Below are 23,415 nucleotides of genomic sequence, written 5' to 3'. Positions count from 1 at the left end.
ATCACACAACACAATGCCACGTATATTAGAAGTTTTGAGGGAGCATGCCATTGGCAGGCTGACAGCAGGAATGTCCACTACAGCTGTTGCTCATGAACGGAATGTTCATTTCAATTCCATAAGCTCTCTCTAATGTCGTTTCCACAAAACTGGCAGTACATCCAACCCGCTTTACAACTGCTCACTATGTGTAACCATGCTAGCTCAAGACCTCAACATCCAGTGTCTTCACCTGCAATATCATCTGAGACCAACCACACAAACAGCTGATGCAACAGTGTTGCACAACCAAAGAATTTCTGCACAAAGGAACCATCTCAGGGATGCATATCCAAGGGACTGGTCTCAGACGATCTTACAGGTGAAGAAGCCAGATGTGGAGGTCCTGGGTTGGCTCACTAAACTGGTTGCGTGTACTGCCAAATTCTTGGAAACAACTTTGGAGATGGTTTATGGTAATAAAATGTAGATTCCATTCATGGGCAACAGCACAATGGCATGTCAATGGCACGTTTCCTTAAAAACTTGTAACATATGCACATTTTAGAGTGCTGTTTTATTGTGACCATCTCAAGGCACACCTGTGTAATAATCATTCTGTTTAATCAGAATCTTGATATGCCACACAGGTGGATGGATTATCAATTACACTGGCAAAGCGCTCACTAACTCAGATTTTTCAAAATTCATGAACAACATTTGGAAGAACGAAGCCTTTAGACTGAAGAGGAAAAGTTTTGAATCTTTTATTACAAATCATGAAAAATGACGTAGGAGTAGGGTGCCTGTTTGGACTGATTGGAGGGTCAAAAGGGCAATGTTTCATTGTACTGGTTCTTTATATCTTCATCATTTCCTGAACATTTCCTGAAAAACAACCATTTGGTTTTAATTATTGGCTGGTTCAGAGGAACAGCTCATGAAGAAGGTGTTGGTGGTTGTCAGTAAGGAAAGTCCCAGATGTTTGGTTGACCTTATCATTACAAGGGATTCAATTTCAATCTGTGACTGAATCATTAACCCATGTGCCGGTGTATGTAACTCAACATTCTTTTCAATGAGTAAATACATGTAAATGCACTGATCCATGATTACTGTGAGTGTAACACACTGACCTGTAAAATAAAAATTACCCAAATCTGTGCCCTCTACTCCACCCTAACATGTTGTGCATCCATAATTTCAAGGTTTTCATTTTTTTATTTACTCTTGCAATGTAAATAAAAACTCATGGTAAAGCCATTGACTTCTCAAAGAATAAGCCACAGTATTTTATTGTCAGGTGACAACACCGTGATTGCACATTCACAACTGAAATCAGTAAAAAAAAAACCTTCGCTTTTCAAGTCAATATAAGTCTCCATCAATCAGAGGGATTCGAATTTAACTGGAAGTTACTTCTATGGCTAAATGGACCAACTTAAAACAAGAACAGTTTGGTGCCGATGACACACAATATAATCAGACTGTACAAGAATTTAGAAATGGAGGTTGAGTCAGGTTACACTGACTTTTGGACATACGCCATGTAGCTTCAGGTGACGGAAATATTTTCTCACTGTGGCTTTGTCTTTTCAAAAAATACAAAAGAAAATCACGTCAAGGTCCCGGAATTACTGCTGAAACATGCTCCTTCTGCCAAATTCTCAGACCTCATGATGCATGATTCAGTTTTTAATATGAAGTGGTCGCCATTTGATCATTAACTCATCCCCACGTATTCTATGCTGAGCAACAACATATTCCTCGGTTGAAACAATCCCACTCAAAAAATTGCCCAATCCTGGGAAACAAAGTCAACATTATGTCAACATTCAGACAAAGAATTTCTTTAGTCATCTAACACAGAGGTCATACATTAAACAGAATCAATTGTTTTGGTCCTGATCAAACCAAGATGTTTGTTAAAAAAAGTCAGTAAAACTGACTCCTACAGACAATTCTCACACATGAGATGGAATGGTTATATTAAATCATCAAAAATAGCTGAAAATAACCTTTTGAGAAAAGCTGATGTCACATGTATGAAAACTGGAGTACAAAAGCTGTTTTTCTTGTCATAACGCAACATAAACTTTTCAAAGTGAGCAATGTTTGAACAAAACACCTAAAGCAAAATAGATATTAATAGTCGAAAAAATGAACAATTGGAACAATATAGTTTCTCCACTGAATATTCAGTGAGAAAAACAAAGTGCTACATATACAGCAAAATGTGGTGCGACTTCAAACAGTCGCACAACTTCAATTAATATTCAACAGGTCCCCTGTGCTTGAAAGAAACTTTTACAAAAACATAAAACAATTGGAGTGGTGATATCACATCTGACAGGCAGCAGCTACCAGACAGTACATTCATCATCCCTGTGTTTTGTCTACAGTGACATATGTGGTCAGGGCCTGTATTTTTCGAGCAGTTCAGAAAAAGAAATCACGGCCTTCCATCCACAGAGCCACACGAATTTGGTCCTTCTTTTCAGCAGAGATATAGCAACATTTTAACAACTCTCTTAAACTTGTCAAGTCATTCCATGTCCTCTGGGATTTAGCAGAGCTTTCCTGCTTTGGACGTTTGGGAATGTAAAACATGTCAGGTACTCAATTAAAAGGTCTTTTGACTGACTTTTAACCTGGGATACAACGGTCTTTTTTGTTTGTGTCACATTTTCAAAACCAAGAACACAAGGAAGGGATTAAACTTTGTTTTTATCTGTGCTAACGAAGCTGGAATTGTTAGCATGTCCAACTAGCTTATTACCTGCAGTAGTAACCTGCATTAGTACATTACTCAGTGATGTTACAAGTTATAGTAAAAAGAAGCCTGGTCACAACTAGCTTTACTTTGGTGTCTTTCACATGAATCATAAATTGTTAAGGAAGCTGACTTTCTGCCTCAGACTTTTAGCACAACCTATAGCCATCATTAATTTATTTATTTTAATATAAGTGGGCTGGAAACATTATAAAGTCATTAAGAGATTGTGTTTTCACCAACTTATAGAGCTAACATTAGCTTAATTAGCCAACGCTGAATTTGTGCCGTGTGAGAACTAAAAGTTTGACAGGCATCGATGGGCAACAACAGTAACAGAGGGACAGAGGTTAGTCAACGGCCAAGTAATGCAACAAGAACAACTGTGATTGAGTTCATCGCACCAAAAAGCTGAAAGAAACAGTTCACCCAACCAAATCACCGCACAGAAGGAAGCGCGCATCAGCTCATGGATGAGAGGCCTGTGATGTTAGCTAGCTAAGTGGTGCTAGTTGAGCTAGCAGTAGATGCACGCTTCCCTCTGCGCGGTGATACTGTTGGCAGGTGTAGTTTGGTAGAAAGAAAATAGTTCCTGCATAAAACTGCTCACAACAAGTTCTGTGGATAACCTTGAGCAACCGGGTCACGATTTCTGGAAAGAGACATTGCTGTTGAGTTTTTCAAAAGTATTTTTGGCACTTTGAGCTCCACAAGCCGAGTGCCATCTAGTTTCATTATATTGGAGACAAGGCAGACATCTGTACAGCTGATATCTCCAACAATGGGCAGCTCACACCAAAACAATCAAATGGATAAACAGCACTACAGATAAGAGGAAAAATATGTTATTTTTGATTATGAGGATGAGCTGTCCTTTTAATTAAGATGAATCACCAATAATTTCGCTGCCACTGACCAAATATCATCCCTTCAAATAGTATGAACACAAAAGTAGTAAAGCATTTATCTTGTTTTTCTTCCAGCTAATTTACTGAGTCTAGACAATCTTGTTCTGTATCAGGACAGAGTACAAGCAGTCCTCTGCTCTGAGGTAGGAGAATTTTACACCCTAAGCCTTATTTGCACAGGACTAGTATTACCTGGGTACCTCTGGTAATGTTTAATAAATGTGGAAGTTGTCTGTGATTTTAATTCACTGTGAATCTTTTACATATTTCACCAAATACAGAGGCCATGATATTAGTCCTGTGCGAATCGGCGTCTCTGGTATTTGGGGTCGTAATAAGGAGTTTTATTTACATTGCAACTTTTTCCTATCTATTCCCATGGGTTGAGAATTATAAAGGGTGCACTGGCAGTTAGAAATGAAAGTTTTGACAGCATCTTGGGTGTATGAGGCTTAGCTACATAGCATGGACCCATTCAAAGAAAGAGCAAGCTCATATCTATCAGGAAAGCAAAATCTCGAAGATGATGAGATGGGTAAAAAGGAGGTTAAGACTTTATGACACTGCTAGAAGTGCTGTGTAGTGTTTATGTGTTGTATAGAGTGGAGTTACATATGACTGTGAGTAACATTTCCTGGGAATAATGTTAGGAAATTCCAGTAAAATACAGACATCCCATAAGAATGTGCCGCAAAAACCACAGACGTGGCGGGGTCATTTCTAAATCACAAGGTCCCCTGGTCATACTAATCCAGTCTGAATAGGGCTCTACTTTCAAACTTTCATTGTGATTTCTAGCTGTGATTCTGAACTGTTTGAGAAATACAGGCCCTGGTCAGTGGAGCTTCTCTGGGTCAGAGGGAGAAGCTGCCAGCCAGCCTGTGGGCCAGGCTCCTGTCCTCCAGCAGACAGTCCTCCACCCCTAGGGTGGTCCTTTGGGTCCCACTACTCCCCTTGCTAATCCAGGTCCAGGATCTGCTCAGCAACAATGTCCATGGCTGCAGAGGCTTTGATAGAGCTCCCTGCAGAGCCAGAGTCCACAAACATCTGGGGTATGTCGTTCCCAAAGTAGATTTTGCTGTTGGCTGCGATGGCCTTGAACTTCATTAGCTGCAGGTACTCAGGTGTTAACTTCAGCTGCAAGAGAGGCAACAGAGTATAAATAAATGACAAAAGAGCAGTCTGGACTTTCCAGTCCCTGTTTGTCCAGGCTTAAGTGGGATGTGTGTTTGTGTCATCTTCTTACCTTGTTGGCCTCTGCAGCTTTCTGTGATGTATAGAACTCTGCATCTGCCTTGGCTCTCTGCCGGGCCAGGAAAGCTGCGTCTGTGAGTCAGAAACAAACGGAGTCACAGCAACAGGTCGGTTTAGTAAAAGAGGTCCAAGCTAAATACTGCAATCTATGAACATGAGTTCCATCTAAACAGCTTGTCCCAAACTCAGACAGCAAACCATACTCAAAATAAACATGCTTGGAAAAAATAAGCATTTCTCATTGTACACAGTATAGCTGCTGAAAATCACTGTGTGATCTCTAGAAAATCACCACAGCAGTTTTAGCCTCTAATCGCACTGACTTCTGATGCACTACCTCACATCTCCACTCTGTTAGTGTTCAGCACAAACACAGAGCATGTTTGCTTTTTTCTTATAACAAATTGCATATTTCAACTTGCCCTAACAGGAAACATACAGTGATGTTAGCTTTTCTTTCATAACCCAGTGACCTCATCACAGAGCCAACATGTCCATCACAGAGATGGGAATTAGTGTACCTAAACAGCATGCAGCCATTATTCATGTAATAACATGTGAAGTCAAAGACTGAGCCTTTCTAGGATACAAACAGTGGTGGATGTGATCAAGTACATTTAGTCAAGTACTTTATGTAAGTACTGTACAGGTTTGAGGTATGTGAACTAACTTCCAAATTCTGATAGGCAAATATTGCACTTTTATTCCGCTACAGTTATCTGACAAAAATAGTTACTAGATTAAGATTTGACATAAAAGCTTGATAGGATTAAACTTTGTTGGTTTGTGCCTACATACAAAAAAGCTGTATGGGGTCTGGTTGGGGCACTAACTGATTCTCTTTTCATGTAGTGTTCACATTATTTTGTACAACCCCTGACTCTTTCCCAGTTGCCATGAGTATTAAGAAACTAATGATGTTAACTAATAATGATAACTTGCTCTTGTATTGTAGCACTTTCACAATGTTGTACTGGTACTTTAGCTTCAGCAGAGGATGTAAGTACTTAGATACAAACCTTCAATCTGAGAGATCTTTTTCTCTGTTTCCTTCTCCATGACTTTCTGTCCAAACTTGATCTCTGCCACTTGTGCCACTTTCTCAGCCTCTATAAAACACAGAAGTATATTCATATTGTCAGCCTGCAGTGTGTTGTAACGCACTTCTCCCTGACTGTTTCCTTTTTGTCTGCCTCACCGATGACAGCTTTGATCCTTTCTGTTTCTGCCTCCTTCTCCACAACCTTCTGTGTCTGTTGAGAGATCAGCAGCTTCGTCTTCTCACTCTCCCTGCAAACATAAACATACACTTAACATTAAAATACACACACGCACACAGACAGACGGACAGAGAGAGACATTTTCCCTGTTTTCACTGATTATACCTCTCAGGATTGTGCATATACAGAGCAGACTTGATTGAAATCATGATCCCCACACCTTCTAAATCATCAAATTCAAGGACTTATAAGGCCATTTCTTCTTCAAATTCAAGGACGCAACATAGCAAAGCTTGAGACATGGATCATGGTTTATTACTATCGACTTGCCGAGTGCTGTCCTGTGTGATGTTCCAGCTGCATGGCTTGTCAAAGTTTTTTTGCCCTCGGCGTGAACTTAAATGATTTCCTGTGGGCTCTGCACTGGGCCATATGGATGTCATGTGGATCCTTAACAAGCTTGACAGTGGGAACTCTCTTCTTAGTACGGTGACATCATTTCCAGAATAATTCCTCCCAACTTCAACATGCAGAGGTTTAATTAACCACAACAACTAAAAGACCTGTGTGGGCGTGCAGGGCCTTTAACATACAGTATATTTGCCATGCATACTTAGAAACCTAATTGGCATTTTAGGATGACTGTGACAGTCTTTAATTAAAATTCCTGGACCACCTGCACAAATCAGAGCTTTGCAATCATGCTGCCTTCATGTCATGTAGGTTGGAAGAGCAGCGATGGAAAAATTCTCATGTTTATGACTTGTTAGCATTCGTGTCAACAGCTCAAGACACTGTATGATTGGACAGATGGTAATATGAGGATTAAATTTGAGTTTAATAACCTTGGACTCAAGCTGACATGAGGGGTACTTTTTGCTTTTTAAGGCACAAAGGTGGACATATCACACCCTGAGGAAAATCTGAGGAATAATTTGTAATTATGACTTGGATGCTGACGTGCATGTATTCATGGGATGGTCAGAAACTGGTAATGATAGTTATTTCCATATGAGATGAACACAGCATGTTTCAAGTGCTGCACTCTCACAGAATTGAAATGACATCACAGGTATGACCTGGACAGAAGCATTTCCTTGGTAATGATCAGGATTTCATATAATAAAGAACCAGACATGGTGTTTACTGCTATATGTGATTTCTGCCATAATTTTTAACATTACAACAAAAAAAAGGCAAACTTGCAGATTTACTTTAAGTGTGGACCAAGGTGCCCAAAAAGTCCATGAGACAGCTCTGGCTAACTTTTGGGAAATTCTGACTCTGAGAGCAGACATGGGAACTGGGCCCAAAACCTCAAAAGAACTTTGAGTCCCACACTCCCCATGCAGCATCTGAACCCTGTGCCATTATGGACACTTGAACCAAAATTAACAACATCAATCTAGGTCTAAAGTTCGCTCATCTCTAAAGTGATCTTTTCAAATTAAAACAACATTACTGCTGGTTTAAAAGAAAATTGTGTTTCTTTAACAACTCGGGGCTTGTTTCCATAGTCTGTACCATCTTCCCTATGATAATTTTTTATCTGCTGAGACCTGTTTATATTACTGGCTTCCAGCTGTATAAGCCACACAAATACTCTGACTGTCTCCCACGCTGTAAAAACAAAACTGAGTTTATACAAATCCTGAACAACTTATTAGAAAGGGAAACAGAAAGTAAGCTCAACAAAAGCCTTTTTGTCCTCTGCTTATTAAAGTGGCATTTGTCAGCAACTACAGTAACAGCAGTAGATCAAATTTAAGTCAAGATGTAGCTCTGAAGAAAGAAAATCTAATGTTGTTTTGCAGGACAAATATATAAAAATAAGATTCTTCACATGAAGAACTGGTGGGAACTTCTGTGATTGTCTGACTGCTCGTGTTGCTGCCTTTGGAAGTCAGATAAGGTTAAGGTGATATCACTGCCTCCTCTGACCACAGCAATTAAGTTGGTGAGTAACTGGTGCGAATAATCACCAGGAATGATGACACAGTCTACAACAATAAGACCCTTTGCTGCAAAGTAGAATTACCACCCCCTGCTTATATACCTCCATACACCAGTCAAGTTTCTCTTTCTGTTTACATCCATGCGTGTGAAAACATGGATTGTTTCACACACATTTTCCCAGCTTGTATTCATTTAATAAATGAACATTTAATAACACTAAAGTGACAGCTATTAAAAACGATAATGAACGTATGAGTAACTTCAGGGAAATTGTGAAAGTAACAGAAAGTCAAAAATATTGTGCAATAATTTTTGGAAAACAGCTAATTGGTGGCATGTCTACAGGAAGTGATGACAGAGGAATCTCAGGGCGACTGCAAGTTATTTTTAAATTCCCTCTGGTCTCAGTTCATGACTTGACAATAACTCTTGCTGATTGATCACCGACATTGACAGTTGCTCAACAGGAAGAGGGAGAGTTTCAGCACTCTTAGGGGACAGAGCGAGCTTATGTTTACACATTTGGCTTCACTTTTCACAGTGAGGTGAGTGCCAGTAAAAAACATTATATAGTATTTTACTTGTGTTCCATTTGAGTAGTAATGTGTGTTGTTGTTGCTCTAAATCATCAAAATGAACAGGCCGGCTCCAAAAATAGAAAAGAAAAATGTGGCGACAAATCCTGATGTTGTGGTGGGCCGCCACAAATAAATGAATGTGTGGGAAGCCCTAAACAAACCAAAATGCACACATGAAGGCACATTGTAGCGGACCACATGCTTTTATTCAATATTCACTACGACATACAGTGCATGTGAATGTGGTTACATACCCACAGCCATTAACACTCTATAACATTACTTATTTCTTTGGCATGGTCTGAATCTGCAGTGGGAGACTGCCTGAATGCTGCGGGGGGCTGACGTGCCTTTCAGTCTGTTTTTGTCTTCTTCTGCTAATTGGCATATTTGAGTGATGCCATTTTAAATGAGATGTAAGCAGCCATTGCAGTGGAATTTAAAAATAAATTCACTAGAGGGTCTCAAAAGTCGCTAAATATAACGAGAAAATTGTTAAGTTGGCAACACTGAAAGCAGCACTTTAAAATGGAATGCGGCACAATAATCATTTTATCCCAATTTTCTTGTTTTCATAAAAAGCCAAAATCGTAAATGAAAATAAAAAAAGCACAAGGAAATTACAAAGAATTTTGGTGGTAAATCTGCATTGTTATCATTTTTAAACAGTATGTGTGTTGTGTGAGGTGTAACAACTAACTATGGGGGACAGGTCTGAGTGAATGGTCCACTTTTCCTTGGAAGGCACAGTGTGTATTTGTGCAAGACAGACCCTGTTAATGCTTTGCTTTTCTACAGTTGGAGGGAAGTTATGCTGTTGACTTGCACAAGAGCTGAAAGAATCTCCTGTGAAGCAGGGCCCTTATCTACTATACGACGCCATGCTGAGTAAAACCCACGACAACTGAACCATGACATCAACATGTCTGTACGAAATAAATTAGACCAGTTGACACATGCATGTTGCATTGATCGGGCTTTCTTGTGGGTTTGAGGCCACAAGTCAGACACAGTACCATTGAGTAATTTCAAAATTCTGTCCTTTATCTGACATTTTGTCTGACTTGTAGACTTTCCATAGTGCCTGATGTCTCACAGTGTCTCCATGAACCTCATGACAACTTTACTGTAAATCCTCAATTTCCTCTGTACCAAAGCCGCTGTGACTAAGCACATGCTGCTGATTCACAACGCTTGAGTAAGATGCTCACAGACTGACATGAAACAGTGGAGTTACAGGACTTGGCAGGGGGAGTTGGATGGATCAGGTCCATCCACTTGGGAGGGAAAATGATTACATAACAGTCCTCAGGGGTTAGGAAACATTCCTTGGTGGGCACAGAAAAAAAGAAAACTCACATAAGCTCGTAGTTCCTGCGAATGCTCTCTGGGATAACTGGTTTTGTGACGCGGACTGCCTATGGACCAGTGAGACAGACAAACAAAGACAGAGAAAGACACAGTGAACTCTGAAGTAGGCAAGTACAGACAGCAGGAGTTTAAACAGCAACATGATTCTGAAAAGAGGTTTTCACCACCAGAGTGATTATCAACAATGACAGTTTTAGAGGAGCCCTGAGACACAGACCCTTTGTTTAAAGGCCCTCTGAACTGTGGGATTACTGATTTCCCAGAAAGAACTGTGAATATTATTTTAACTGTTTCTAGAGATTTACAGGAAACATTAGGCCAGAGTATTAAAGCCCAGTGGAGCGTTTAACACTCGAGAGTGAAATGTTTGTTTCTTTGTGGATGAGGAGGGGAATGGATTCAACACTGGGGGAAAACCACTCAGTCTCCTTTTACAGTCTGTCATAATGTTGTCCTTTATCAAACTCTTGGGACAAAACAATGTCTTGTGCTGCTGTTATTATAAACTCTCCAGCAGAGGGGCACGTTATATAGGCTGTGAACATCAATATAAAGACTTCTGTCATCAGGGACTCTGTACACAGTGCTTCATTAGGTTGGCATTACCATTTACAACTTCAGTACTACAGTTCTGTACAGCAATCCAGTCTGAGTCCAGATGTCCTTTTTCAAAGTCTCATTTAAACAAGGTGACAAAGGTGGAAACATAATCTTCTTAGTTAAGTTAAACACCACAAAATGCAAGCAATACCCCGTCAGTCCAGTATGTCTGGATTTTATCACGAATAATGACAACTAAGTATGTGACAATATTTCCCAGAATACACCTGAACAATGGCCAGAGAACTAGGGATGAGTACTGTTCACAATTTATTCTGAACATACATGTTTACAAGTTTAGCCTATATACGAAGCCCCTAAGTGGACGTGGGGGAGAAAAAAAAATGGATGGGTAGAAAAAGAGGAGAGATACTTTTGCGTTTTCACAAGAAATTTTTGTGTTCTAGAAAGAAATATTATCGTGGTATGGAGCCATGTGCAGCTGAGTGATAAACTGTGGTAAAACCAGCCAGCAGCCACCCACCTAGGTGCCGTTATTATAATGCATCAGAGCAAGGCAAAGGTCCTGACAGATACATACAGTACAGGCCAAAAGTTTGGACACACCTTCTCATTCAATGCGTTTTCTTTATTTTCATGACTATTTACATTGTAGATTCTCACTGAAGGCATCAAAACTATGAATGAACACATGTGGAGTTATGTACTTAACAAAAAAAGGTGAAATAACTGAAAACATGTTTTATATTCTAGTTTCTTCAAAATAGCCACCCTTTGCCCTGATTACTGCTTTGCACACTCTTGGCATTCTCTCGATGAGCTTCAAGAGATAGTCACCTGAAATGGTTTCCACTTCACAGGTGTGCCTTATCAGGGTTAATTAGTGGAATTTCTTGCTTTATCAATGGGGTTGGGACCATCAGTTGTGTTGTGCAGAAGTCAGGTTAATACACAGCCGACAGCCCTATTGGACAACTGTTAAAATTCATATTATGGCAAGAACCAATCAGCTAACTAAAGAAAAACGAGTGGCCATCATTACTTTAAGAAATGAAGGTCAGTCAGTGCGGAAAATTGCAAAAACTTTAAATGTGTCCCCAAGTGGAGTCGCAGAAACCATCAAGCGCTACAACGAAACTGGCACACATGAGGACCGACCCAGGAAAGGAAGACCAAGAGTCACCTCTGCTTCTGAGGATAAGTTCATCCAAGTCACCAGCCTCAGAAATCGCAAGTTAACAGCAGCTCAGATCAGAGACCAGATGAATGCCACACAGAGTTCTAGTAGCAGACCCATCTCTAGAACAACTGTTAAGAGGAGACTGCGCCAATCAGGCCTTCATGGTCAAGTAGCTGCTAGGAAACCACTGCTAAGGAGAGGCAACAAGCAGAAGAGATTTGTTTGGGCCAAGAAACACAAGGAATGGACATTAGACCAGTGGAAATCTGTGCTTTGGTCTGATGAGTCCAAATTTGAGATCTTTGGTTCCAACCGCCGTGTCTTTGTGAGACGCAGAAAAGGTGAACGGATGGATTCCACATGCCTGGTTCCCACTGTGAAGCATGGAGGAGGAGGTGTGATGGTGTGGGGGTGTTTTGCTGGTGACACTGTTGGGGATTTATTCAAAATTGAAGGCACACTGAACCAGCATGGCTACCACAGCATCCTGCAGCGACATGCCATCCCATCCGGTTTGCGTTTAGTTGGACGATCATTTATTTTTCAACAGAACAATGACCCCAAACACACCTCCAGGCTGTGTAAGGGCTATTTGACCAAGAAGGAGAGTGATGGAGTGCTGCGGCAGATGACCTGGCCTCCACAGTCACCGGACCTGAACCCAATCCAGATGGTTTGGGGTGAGCTGGACCGCAGAGTGAAGGCAAAGGGGCCAACAAGTGCTAAACACCTCTGGGAACTCCTTCAAGACTGTTGGAAAACCATTTCAGGTGACTACCTCTTGAAGCTCATCGAGAGAATGCCAAGAGTGTGCAAAGCAGTAATCAGAGCAAAGGGTGGCTATTTTGAAGAAACTAGAATATAAAACATGTTTTCAGTTATTTCACCTTTTTTTGTTAAGTACATAACTCCACATGTGTTCATTCATAGTTTTGATGCCTTCAGTGAGAATCTACAATGTAAATAGTCATGAAAATAAAGAAAACGCATTGAATGAGAAGGTGTGTCCAAACTTTTGGCCTGTACTGTATATGCATTGTCTTTCATGTTCTGTGTTCTTTTATAAACATAAATAAATACTAATATAATAAAAATATAATTGAAAATAAATAGAAAATGTGCAATAGTTTTAACTCACTACTGTATATCTGAACAGGCTGTCTGTACTGTACATAATGGGCGGCTGTGGCTCAGGAGGTACAGTAGGTTGTCTAGGAGGATTGGCGGTTTTATCCCTGCCTCCTTCAGTCTGGATGCCAAAGTATCCTTGGGCAAGATACTGAGCCCCAACTTGCTCCTGCTGTGCCATCAGTGTGTGAGTGCATATGAATGTTTAACTGATATGTGTGAATGTGGCACGCAGTGTAAAAGTGATTTGAGTGGTCAGAAGACTAGAAAGTCCAATGTATATGTACAATTTAGACTCAAAACAAAATGTGTCTGACGAGGTGCTTCCTCAGGTAAGACATGTTGCGTGGCCAGTTTTGCATTTCCCATTACAAATATTAATAGTTTACCGCATCAGGTTTTGTAGAGAAGAATCAAACTGCAACTGCTTTGGTCACACCATCACCCTGACTCACTGTGACTAAAACAAGTTGCAGGGGTGACGAAGTCTGGCTCTCCCTATATTCAAAGCTACTCTCTCACCAAGATGCACGCTCAGGTACCAAAATTTGGCCCTGCTTGATTCATTGAGTCAGCACTCAGTAGTAGTGAAGTAATTCTGTCGGTACCCAAAACCTAGAGAGACGACCATACTCCTGTTGCTTTCAGAGTTCCATCAATCAGTTTTGCAAAGGAATAACAGTATGCGTCAAATGTCAAAAACAGTCCAGGGAACCTGAGTGGCCCAGGGTTTAACCAATCATGAAAAGCAATGTCCCTTGTTTGAGTCTGGCCAGGGAGCTTTGTTTCATGTCATAACCAGTCTCTCTCTTCTCTGTCAAAATGGTCCTATACAAACTACATGACCTAGCAACAGCTCATATAACAGGGCTGAGGGATTTAAGGTAGGTCCTTCCTTAAGTCATCATTAAACTACACCAACCACATGAGCTTAACTTTGACATCTCCGCTTTTGTCAGTCAGGTAGTCTTCATCTCAGCTGTTGACTTGACAAACTTTGTCTTTACTGCTGCTTCCTGGTGATCTTGCCATACCTGTATGATAAGTCCAGGTGCCATATTTGTTAGATCCTCCTGTAGTGTCAACTTCAGGTTTTCATCGATTTGGTCTGTGGGGATAAAGTACGAGAGACATGAGGCAGGTGGGTGAGCTGTGAAGAATTTTTTAAAAACTCAGTAGAAGTAGTTTAGTTTAATATCAATGTCTCTGCAAATACAGTACAGGCCAAAAGTTTGGACACACCTTCTCATTCAATGCGTTTTCTTTATTTTCATGACTATTTACATTGTAGATTCTCACTGAAGGCATCAAAACTATGAATGAACACATGTGGAGTTATGTACTTAACAAAAAAAGGTGAAATAACTGAAAACATGTTTTATATTCTAGTTTCTTCAAAATAGCCACCCTTTGCTCTGATTACTGCTTTGCACACTCTTGGCATTCTCTCGACGAGCTTCAAGAGGTAGTCACCTGAAATGGTTTTCCAACAGTCTTGAAGGAGTTCCCAGAGGTGTTTAGCACTTGTTGGCCCCTTTGCCTTCACTCTGCGGTCCAGCTCACCCCAAACCATCTGGATTGGGTTCAGGTCCGGTGACTGTGGAGGCCAGGTCATCTGCCGCAGCACTCCATCACTCTCCTTCTTGGTCAAATAGCCCTTACACAGCCTGGAGGTGTGTTTGGGGTCATTGTTCTGTTGAAAAATAAATGATCGTCCAACTAAACGCAAACCGGATGGGATGGCATGTCGCTGCAGGATGCTGTGGTAGCCATGCTGGTTCAGTGTGCCTTCAATTTTGAATAAATCCCCAACAGTGTCACCAGCAAAACACCCCCACACCATCACACCTCCTCCTCCATGCTTCACAGTGGGAACCAGGCATGTGGAATCCATCCGTTCACCTTTTCTGCGTCTCACAAAGACACGGCGGTTGGAACCAAAGATCTCAAATTTGGACTCATCAGACCAAAGCACAGATTTCCACTGGTCTAATGTCCATTCCTTGTGTTTCTTGGCCTAAACAAATCTCTTCTGCTTGTTGCCTCTCCTTAGCAGTGGTTTCCTAGCAGCTACTTGACCATGAAGGCCTGATTGGCGCAGTCTCCTCTTAACAGTTGTTCTAGAGATGGGTCTGCTACTAGAACTCTGTGTGGCATTCATCTGGTCTCTGATCTGAGCTGCTGTTAACTTGCGATTACTGAGGCTGGTGACTTGGATGAACTTATCCTCAGAAGCAGAGGTGACTCTTGGTCTTCCTTTCCTGGGTCGGTCCTCATGTGTGCCAGTTTCGTTGTAGCGCTTGATGGTTTCTGCGACTCCACTTGGGGACACATTTAAAGTTTTTGCAATTTTCCGCACTGACTGACCTTCATTTCTTAAAGTAATGATGGCCACTCGTTTTTCTTTAGTTAGCTGATTGGTTCTTGCCATAATATGAATTTCAACAGTTGTCCAATAGGGCTGTCGGCTGTGTATTAACCTGACTTCTGCACAACACAACTGATGGTCCCAACCCCATTGATAAAGCAAGAAATTCCACTAATTAACCCTGATAAGGCACACCTGTGAAGTGGAAACCATTTCAGGTGACTATCTCTTGAAGCTCATCGAGAGAATGCCAAGAGTGTGCAAAGCAGTAATCAGGGCAAAGGGTGGCTATTTTGAAGAAACTAGAATATAAAACATGTTTTCAGTTATTTCACCTTTTTTTGTTAAGTACATAACTCCACATGTGTTCATTCATAGTTTTGATGCCTTCAGTGAGAATCTACAATGTAAATAGTCATGAAAATAAAGAAAACGCATTGAATGAGAAGGTGTGTCCAAACTTTTGGCCTGTACTGTAGATTATGTCAGATCTGACTCAAGGTCATACATAAAATCCACACCTGAAAGGTGTGTTTCAGATAATGCAGCACCCAGAGGACAGATACATTTCATGAGGGGACTTCTGATAAAACAAATGTAGGCTACAGAGACAATGCAGAGAACAAAACTAATAATGACGGAGACTCCTCAGTCAAGTTACCTCTGCCAAAGCAGTTTACAATGTCAGTATCAGTTAACAAACTGGTATCGGGAAATAACTGCTTAGAAATACAAACCATATCAGTACTGGGATCGTTATTAATATTACCTTCTTCAGGAAGTGGTCTGCTTTTATTCAAACGCAAGGAAGTAAACACAGGAGCATTTCTTCAGGGTCAAGATAACTCCGGACTAAGACTAAAAAACTAACTAAAAGGTCCAATGTGAAGAATTTAGGGGGCATTATTGGCAGAAACGGCTTATGGTATAAAAAGTACGTTTTCTCTAAGTGTAGAATCACCTGAAAATAAGAGCTGTTTTGTTACCTTAGAATGAGCAGTTTATATCTACATAAGGAGCGGGTCCTCATCTATGGAGACTGCCATGTTGCACCACCATGTTTCTACAGTTGCCCAGAACAAAGGAACCAAACACTGGATGTAGTCTGGAACATTTGCAATTTAGTGTCTATCAATATGGTTAGCAGCCCTTCCATGACGAGAGTGGTGGAAAAACAGATATTTTTAATGTAAAACTGCTTTATTCAGTATTTTTACTGGTTTATATCACCAGGTCCGTTTGGTTTAGAGAGGAGGGACCTCTGCGGATAACCCACTGAATGTCTGAATCTTAAGTTAGCAGAAAAAAGGGTGAGCACAGATCAGCAGGTGCTGGGCTAGTGGCCTGTCTCTGACAAGCCAAACAGCGTCAAAGAAACACTGATCCCTAACATAAAACTGCTTTATTCAGTGTTTTTACTGGTTTAAATGACCTGGTCCATTTGTTTTGGAGAGGAAGATACCTCTGCAGATAATGTGGTTCCCAGTAAAAACCTCCCGAAAAATCAACACTGAAGGAATTCCAATCTGGAGAAGTTTCAGCTGACTGCAATCTGCGATCCTCACCGCTAAATGCCACTAAATCTGCCCACATCTTACACACTGGATGTTTAAATAACGAAATTAAGTTCTTGTCTGGCCAGAACTGAAATACCGACACACTTTCAGTATCTGAACATGATTCACTTGAATTTACTGTAACACACACATGTTTTTAAACCTCATAATGATGATGCATGACACTGTCTCATCAATAAGCCATGGTTGTGTTTACTTTTTGGCCTTTGGTTAGGCGAAAAGGTTGTAACATTCAAAAGTGTGGGCTCACACATATGGGAGAAGTTTGAAAGGAGGGCTTTCTATTCATCTGATCAAAACCACAACTTTTTTTTTTCCTAACCTTAACCAAAAAAATCCTTTCTGGCAAAGAGCCCTGTGGGCAAACTTCCCCCAACAGCAGGACTCACTTTAGCAAAGTGAATGAGACCACTAACACTAAGTCCATATCCAGAGCAGTTGTTATGTGTAACATGGCACTGGCCGCCTAATGAGACGAGCCATAAACATTTAGGATGTTTTGAGCTCTCAGCTGTGGGCTGACTACATGCTCTTTATAGAGATTTACCATTAAAAAAGCTGAGGAGGTGTTTCAAATGAGTAATTAAATTAAACCCCTGGTAAACCCCTAGCACTTACCAAACAAGCCGATGTAGACCTCCTGCAATGAGTGAACACTGCAGAACTGGTTGAGCTCATGGTGAACCTTGTTAAATATCAAAGCTTTGTCGTAGTCTGCTGTGAAGTTCCTCACTATGTCGTACACTGCAGAGAGGGAAATCAGTGCTCAATTAATTCAGAAATAAAGAGCAAACACACACACACACACACACACACACACACACACATAGGGCATGTGGCTCTGCTGGAGCCAGCTGCAACAAAAGAATGTCTAAGGCCCCAAGCAGACAGAGTGCATTTAAGTTTTCTTAAAACCTGAATTTAAGAGACCTGGGGTGGCTTTTTTAAATGATTTTCGATGAGAGTGAAGCGTTTTTATTGCTGCTTTTGTGCTGCTGAGCGCCTCGAGTTTTCCCACTCTATGTGTCTCATGTTTTGGAAAGTGTGCCCTAAAACCCTCGGCTTGAAAAAACTTCAACTCAGAGCTTCAAAATCACCCAATGTCATTGGTGTTTTTCCCCATTCCAATTAGAGGAATTGAGATTGGCCCTCTGTGGTGGTGATGGCAACAAGTAGAAGTGTACATGGTTTGTGTGAAGCTAGTTTCAGCTCACTTTCAGCATCGCCCTAGGCAAGCTGCAAGACATATCTGAACAAACTGTTGCCTCAACTACCTTCTAACATTTTACTAACCCTAATTAGACCTGACGATTAACAGCAGATTGTCAAACTGTCGCCAACTCATCATCCTAAAATAAACCTTGAACCGACCATCATCATCCAGGCAAAGCTCCTGGCTCCTGTGTTTTCTCCTCTGTCTGAGAGTCTCAAGTACCCATGCAGATCTCTGTTTGTGTGACCAACGTGCAATTTGGGAACTGCCTCTCGCCTTCAGTTAGAGCCAGAGCAAGTGCCTTCTGCCTGTCCATTTGTAATGCAGATTTTAGGGTACAGATCTGAGAGTTTACACCACGGCAAAACAGCAGTTAAGGTAAGGACGGGTGATTTGGTGGCTATCTAGCATACTCTGAAAAGCACTCTGTCTGATCCAAAAAAAGTCAGCACAGTGCACCTCTTTGTCTCATCAGGGCCTAATGTGTCTGTCAGTGCTGGGCTATCTTCAGATTAAAAAGAAATGATCAGGGAGTTTAGCATAAATACATCGTTTGATGGTTTTGGCCTGTTGAACACTGAGCTTACCTGCTGATGGAATGAGGTAGTTCACCACTTCTATGCGGTCAAAGTAAATCATCACCCCCCCACTGAAAGAAACCAAATACATAACATGAATGATCTGACAGGCACTTTTATCCAAAACACGTGTATTTTCAGTCTGGGTGATGGGAGTAGTTGAGATGTGTGCTGAAGAATGCTCAGTGTAGTAAGTCCGAGACCACGTCTGATACTACTTAAGCCAATCAAAACAGCAAACCCACCTTGTGCCACATGGTACATTCTTTACCTCATCTGTCTGCAGCGTCGTCTGGGAGGCAAAAAACAAAGATTCATCTTTAATTTATTTTTTTCATCATAAAGATACCAGACACACAGGGTTAGAGTTGGGAGTAAATCCATCAACAAAGAATGAAATCAGACGATTCAATATGTTAAATGGAAAAATCACGGATCTTAGTTGTACATACAGGAAGAGTGCAGTCACAGGAAGTCCTGGTCAGTACCAGGGAAAGCTTTGCATCACCACTAAGAGGTGAATCAACATCTCTATGACACAATGTGTCAGCACAAGCTCAACGTTATAACCTTGACAAATGTATTACAGGGCTGTCGTGCTGGATTAATGGGTTCGTCCTTAAAGTTCACGGGGTGTACTTATAGACAAGAAGATATTTATAAAGACAGAGGTTTACGCACATTTCAAGATAGTCAAACTTCCATCATCCTGCATCAACAATCAGCTATGATCTTGACTGGTAGACTGGTGTCTCATTCCTTATTTCCCACAATTCAATATAGACCAGGTTCCCAAAGTTTTAATCAAGGCTTCTCATAGGCCTTTCTTTGGAAACTGTTTGGAGAAACAACATCCATGACAACATGCAGCAAAGGGCCGCAAGTCAGACTCAAACCTAGCTCACTGCTGAAGACTCAGATTACATGAGGCGCACGCCCTACCAGGTGGGCTGCCATCGCCCCGCAAACAGTCCTGCCCAAAACTATCACATGCTCACTGTGTAAATGATCCTGGGCACAAGCATCTGTGCATAAATTTTGAATTAGCAACTATGAAAATGTATTGTTGGTAACGTACCCAATATGAAATTAATACATCAGACTTTTCAGAAGGGTTTTGAGTAGAGAGGACTACAAATATATGCCTATAATTTTTTTTTCCTTTCAGAATTGTACTTACACAACCATGTTATATAACAAGTAAGACATCTGCATATTACAATCAGCCACAAATGAAACAGATAAAACACGCATCCGATGCATGTTGTATATGTACATTATATACACCATTTTATATCTACATACATACATATCTACATATGTGCATGTCTGACACATGAGAGGGAGTCCCATTCTATGTCTTTATGTAGCATCCCTCCTAATAGTAAGGATTTAGTTCATTCTGTAGGCTGTCCATCAGTTCACATTAATGAGATAGGAATTATAAATACATTAAAGATATACTATGCAGGATTTTCCTCAAAGAAAATGTAGAGACTGTCAGAATGTCAGACTCAGTAATCCCTCTCAATCATCTCTTATGACCCACTAAAAGTCTTTAGCGGCATACTGTTCAGCAGAGAAGCTGCCCTCTGACTGTATTTTCTTATTTGGGACGTTTATGGGCTTGTACCCCCACAGCGCTCGGGTGAGGTCAGGGCTTTGTAAAAAGGTAGCGACCAGATGCCAGACAGTAAGCAGCAGGAACCCAAGAGACATAGCGCTGAGAAAATGCAAATAAAGCGAGAGAGTGAATCCAGGGTTGACTTTAACTTTAACTTTTGCTGACGAGCTGGTTTATAAACAATACCTGATAATCCTACATGGTATACCTTTAGTTATAATATATTATCATTAATATTCATTTTAAACTTGGTCACACACACACACACACACACACACACACACACACATTAAAAAAGTGGAAATCTACTCTGGGTATTTCTGTACATATGTCATATGATGTACAGAATGTTAGTGAGTTGGGATTTTAGGCTTTAAATAAAAGTTGACTTTGCTTGACTCACCTGAACAGACTTGTAGGTGGTTATAAATGGAAGCATAAGATGGAAACCAGGGCTGCTGGTGGTGGTCAGGAGAGCCCCTCCCCTGTGTTACACACACACAGACACAGTTTGTCGTTAACCTTAAAATAGAACAATCTCCTGGACTTATTTGTGAGAAGAGCAGTTGTATTTTAGTCAACTGCAGCAGTTAGGACTCAGGTGCTTTTGTTGTCTTTTATGCTACTGCTGACAGAAAATGCAAATATTCCTTCCTTACTGTCCACATACTCAGGTCACTCAGTTTTTAGCATTCAAGATATATGAATAAAGCTTTATCCTTGGATGACACTATCATGACTTATAAGAGTTCACAGTCTTAGTGGCAGCTCAATCATTTGTTTAAAGAGTTTCACTGAAGAGCAATATCCGATCATATCTTGTCTGTGATGAAAACTGATATTAACTGCATGTCTGTGCAAGTAACTACTCCTCACATAAGAAGGCACGGAGGCCCAGAACAACAGCTGGCTTTTTGGCAATCGTGATGCCAAAGTATTTATTGTAGTAAATGTTTAATAGCTAAGTTGCATGTGGCAAACACCTTTGAAGCAGATGCTCTTCTTTTATAGTCGCTGTTTAACAACAGTGCAGTAACAGTTAAGTCTCGGACAAAAAAATAAAAAAACAACGTGTGCCGTTGTCTCACCTGTAGTAAACTCCAGTGTGTCCCTCATCAATCTTGTGCACGGAGGCCAAGAGCGCTGCTCCTCCGAGAGCGGCGATTATTGAGAATATGGCACCCCACTGTGCCATCCTGGCAGGCAGACAAGGGAGACAGCATGGGAAAATGAGCAGATGGGAACAGAAGGTGTTTTCACAATGTCCTTCCTTAATTACAATCAAATGCTCCCAACTACAAGTCCTATTAAACTCTGTCTATCCACCCAGTCATCACCTGCACCCAGTCAGCAGCTTGTGTCATACTGTAGTAACACGTTGGTGTTGGCCTCTTGCTCACTGGTTTATCTCCTCTCAGCTCAGGCTTAGTTGGGCATCAGCTGGGACTCAGTGACCTTGTCACACTTTAAGAGGATTGAGGCTATCGTGTAAAAGCACTGTAACCTCTGTTCATACATAAATAACTATGTTAGTACCATCTACAACAACAGTATGTGCATTCAGTCATGATAACGTTTATATTAGCTCCTGTAAGCTGAGAGAGTTGGATGAGGTGCTGTCTTAGCTTTGGTGTGTAAGGATTTGCAGAGACACAATCTGGTGACACTTCTGGGTCAACAGAGGACTATGACAAGTGTTTACACAACTTCCCTTTGTATGTCTGATCCAATTACACACACATTTACGGTCTTTTGATGCAAGTCATATTATTTCTTGTGACGCCACTCTAAATTCAAATAAACAAAGATACATTTAAGTGAAATTTTTCCTTATAATCAATTTATTTGCAACAGGAAATGTATGCCCTGACAGTTAGAGAACGGTACGCACGTACAGACCGGAAGGAAGTGGTCACTCAGAAATCTGGTAACTTCACAGTACCGTGGCAAAGTGTTAAAACAGTACGATAAGTGAGGGTCTTCTAGCAATTTAAGAATATAAATCATCAACCAAACTGAACCTGTCTGAATAACTCTTACGTTTTCGAGAGGTGGCGAACACACCTGCCCTGCTTTACGGAAAACGACTACAACCTTAAAGCAGTTTTAAGTGTTCAAAGATGACACTTTATCAAAATACACATAAAGTCCGGGGTTACACACGTATACCGAATGGCAGGTATGGATCTAAAGATCTGTATACAGTCATAAAGTCATCACATTATGACAGGTATGTCTGACTAATTAGGAAGTCAACTTAAAATGTCCACATATTTGAACGGACTTTGGTATCGAGGCTTCGGGGCTAGCTGTGATAGCATAATGTAAGTTACTACATTGCTGCCTGCAAAAGAGAAGCCTTTGCCAGTCGCAGACCGGTTTTACGATACTGCAAGTTAACGTTACCTGACGATAGAGATATTACAATGAAGGTTCACCTCAGTGCTGGCGTCAGAACAACAGACAGCACCAAACATTGATTAACCTTTGCTAACGTTACAAGTTAGCAAAACGATATCAATACGCCTTATCTCCTTTTTAGGGTTTATTGACATATTGAACAAGTCAGGGGATACCGTAGACTCTGTTTAAACAGACGGTAACACATGTTTTCGTTGCTCGGCAGGTCTTACCTGTAATTTCATCCGAGAGGACACTCACAACAGATAAGAAGCAGGCACCTCAGGCACCTGCTACCTTCTTCTTCTCCACTAGAGTTGGACCGTTTGGAGTCCAACTTGTTTCATTAGCGCCCCCTCGTGGACGGTGGACTAACAGCTTCTGTTGTTCGCATACAGTACTGCAGCGGGTCGAAGCAGTGTGGCCCCCTGTTGGTCACGGTGGGCCGAGCAGCTGCTGCGGTAAACAGCAGCAAATATGATTGACTTGCTTATTTAAATTAAACAAACGATTCACAGTACATACAAAACAAGATGGACAATAGCCAGTTTACACTACCCAATGTTTCAGGAATTAGGAAAGAAACCAATCAATTGAGTTTAGTTTCAGTCAGTTTCCAGAGTGGGTTGGTTTGTTTCACTTATGTTGTCCTTTTTAACTGTTGAATTTTAGTTAGGCCATGTTGTTATTACTTATAATTTTTATTCATTTATCTATTTATAATACAGGAAGTATTTGTCAGGGGCA

General features: G+C 40.9%; 1 protein-coding gene across 1 annotated transcript; it reads right to left on the bottom strand.

Moving 5' to 3' along the window:
* Window positions 1-731: 731 nt before the first annotated feature.
* On the bottom strand, window positions 732-22,992 carry erlin2 (ER lipid raft associated 2). Its single transcript, XM_033619886.2, has 12 exons — window positions 22,902-22,992; window positions 21,357-21,464; window positions 20,672-20,753; window positions 18,890-18,936; window positions 18,654-18,715; window positions 17,472-17,597; window positions 13,943-14,016; window positions 10,028-10,086; window positions 6,113-6,204; window positions 5,934-6,023; window positions 4,907-4,986; window positions 732-4,797 (listed from the first exon to the last, which is right to left on the bottom strand). The coding sequence occupies exons 2-12, from the start codon at window positions 21,461-21,463 to the stop codon at window positions 4,618-4,620; spliced, it is 999 nt and encodes a 332-aa protein (XP_033475777.1). The 5' UTR covers window position 21,464; window positions 22,902-22,992; the 3' UTR covers window positions 732-4,617.
* Window positions 22,993-23,415: the final 423 nt, after the last annotated feature.

The sequence above is a fragment of the Epinephelus lanceolatus genome, chromosome 9 (genome assembly GCF_041903045.1).
Source record: "Epinephelus lanceolatus isolate andai-2023 chromosome 9, ASM4190304v1, whole genome shotgun sequence".
NCBI classification, from domain to species: domain Eukaryota; kingdom Metazoa; phylum Chordata; class Actinopteri; order Perciformes; family Serranidae; genus Epinephelus; species Epinephelus lanceolatus.
Note: the sequence above shows the minus strand (reverse complement) of the source record. Positions and strands in the feature narration are given on the sequence as shown.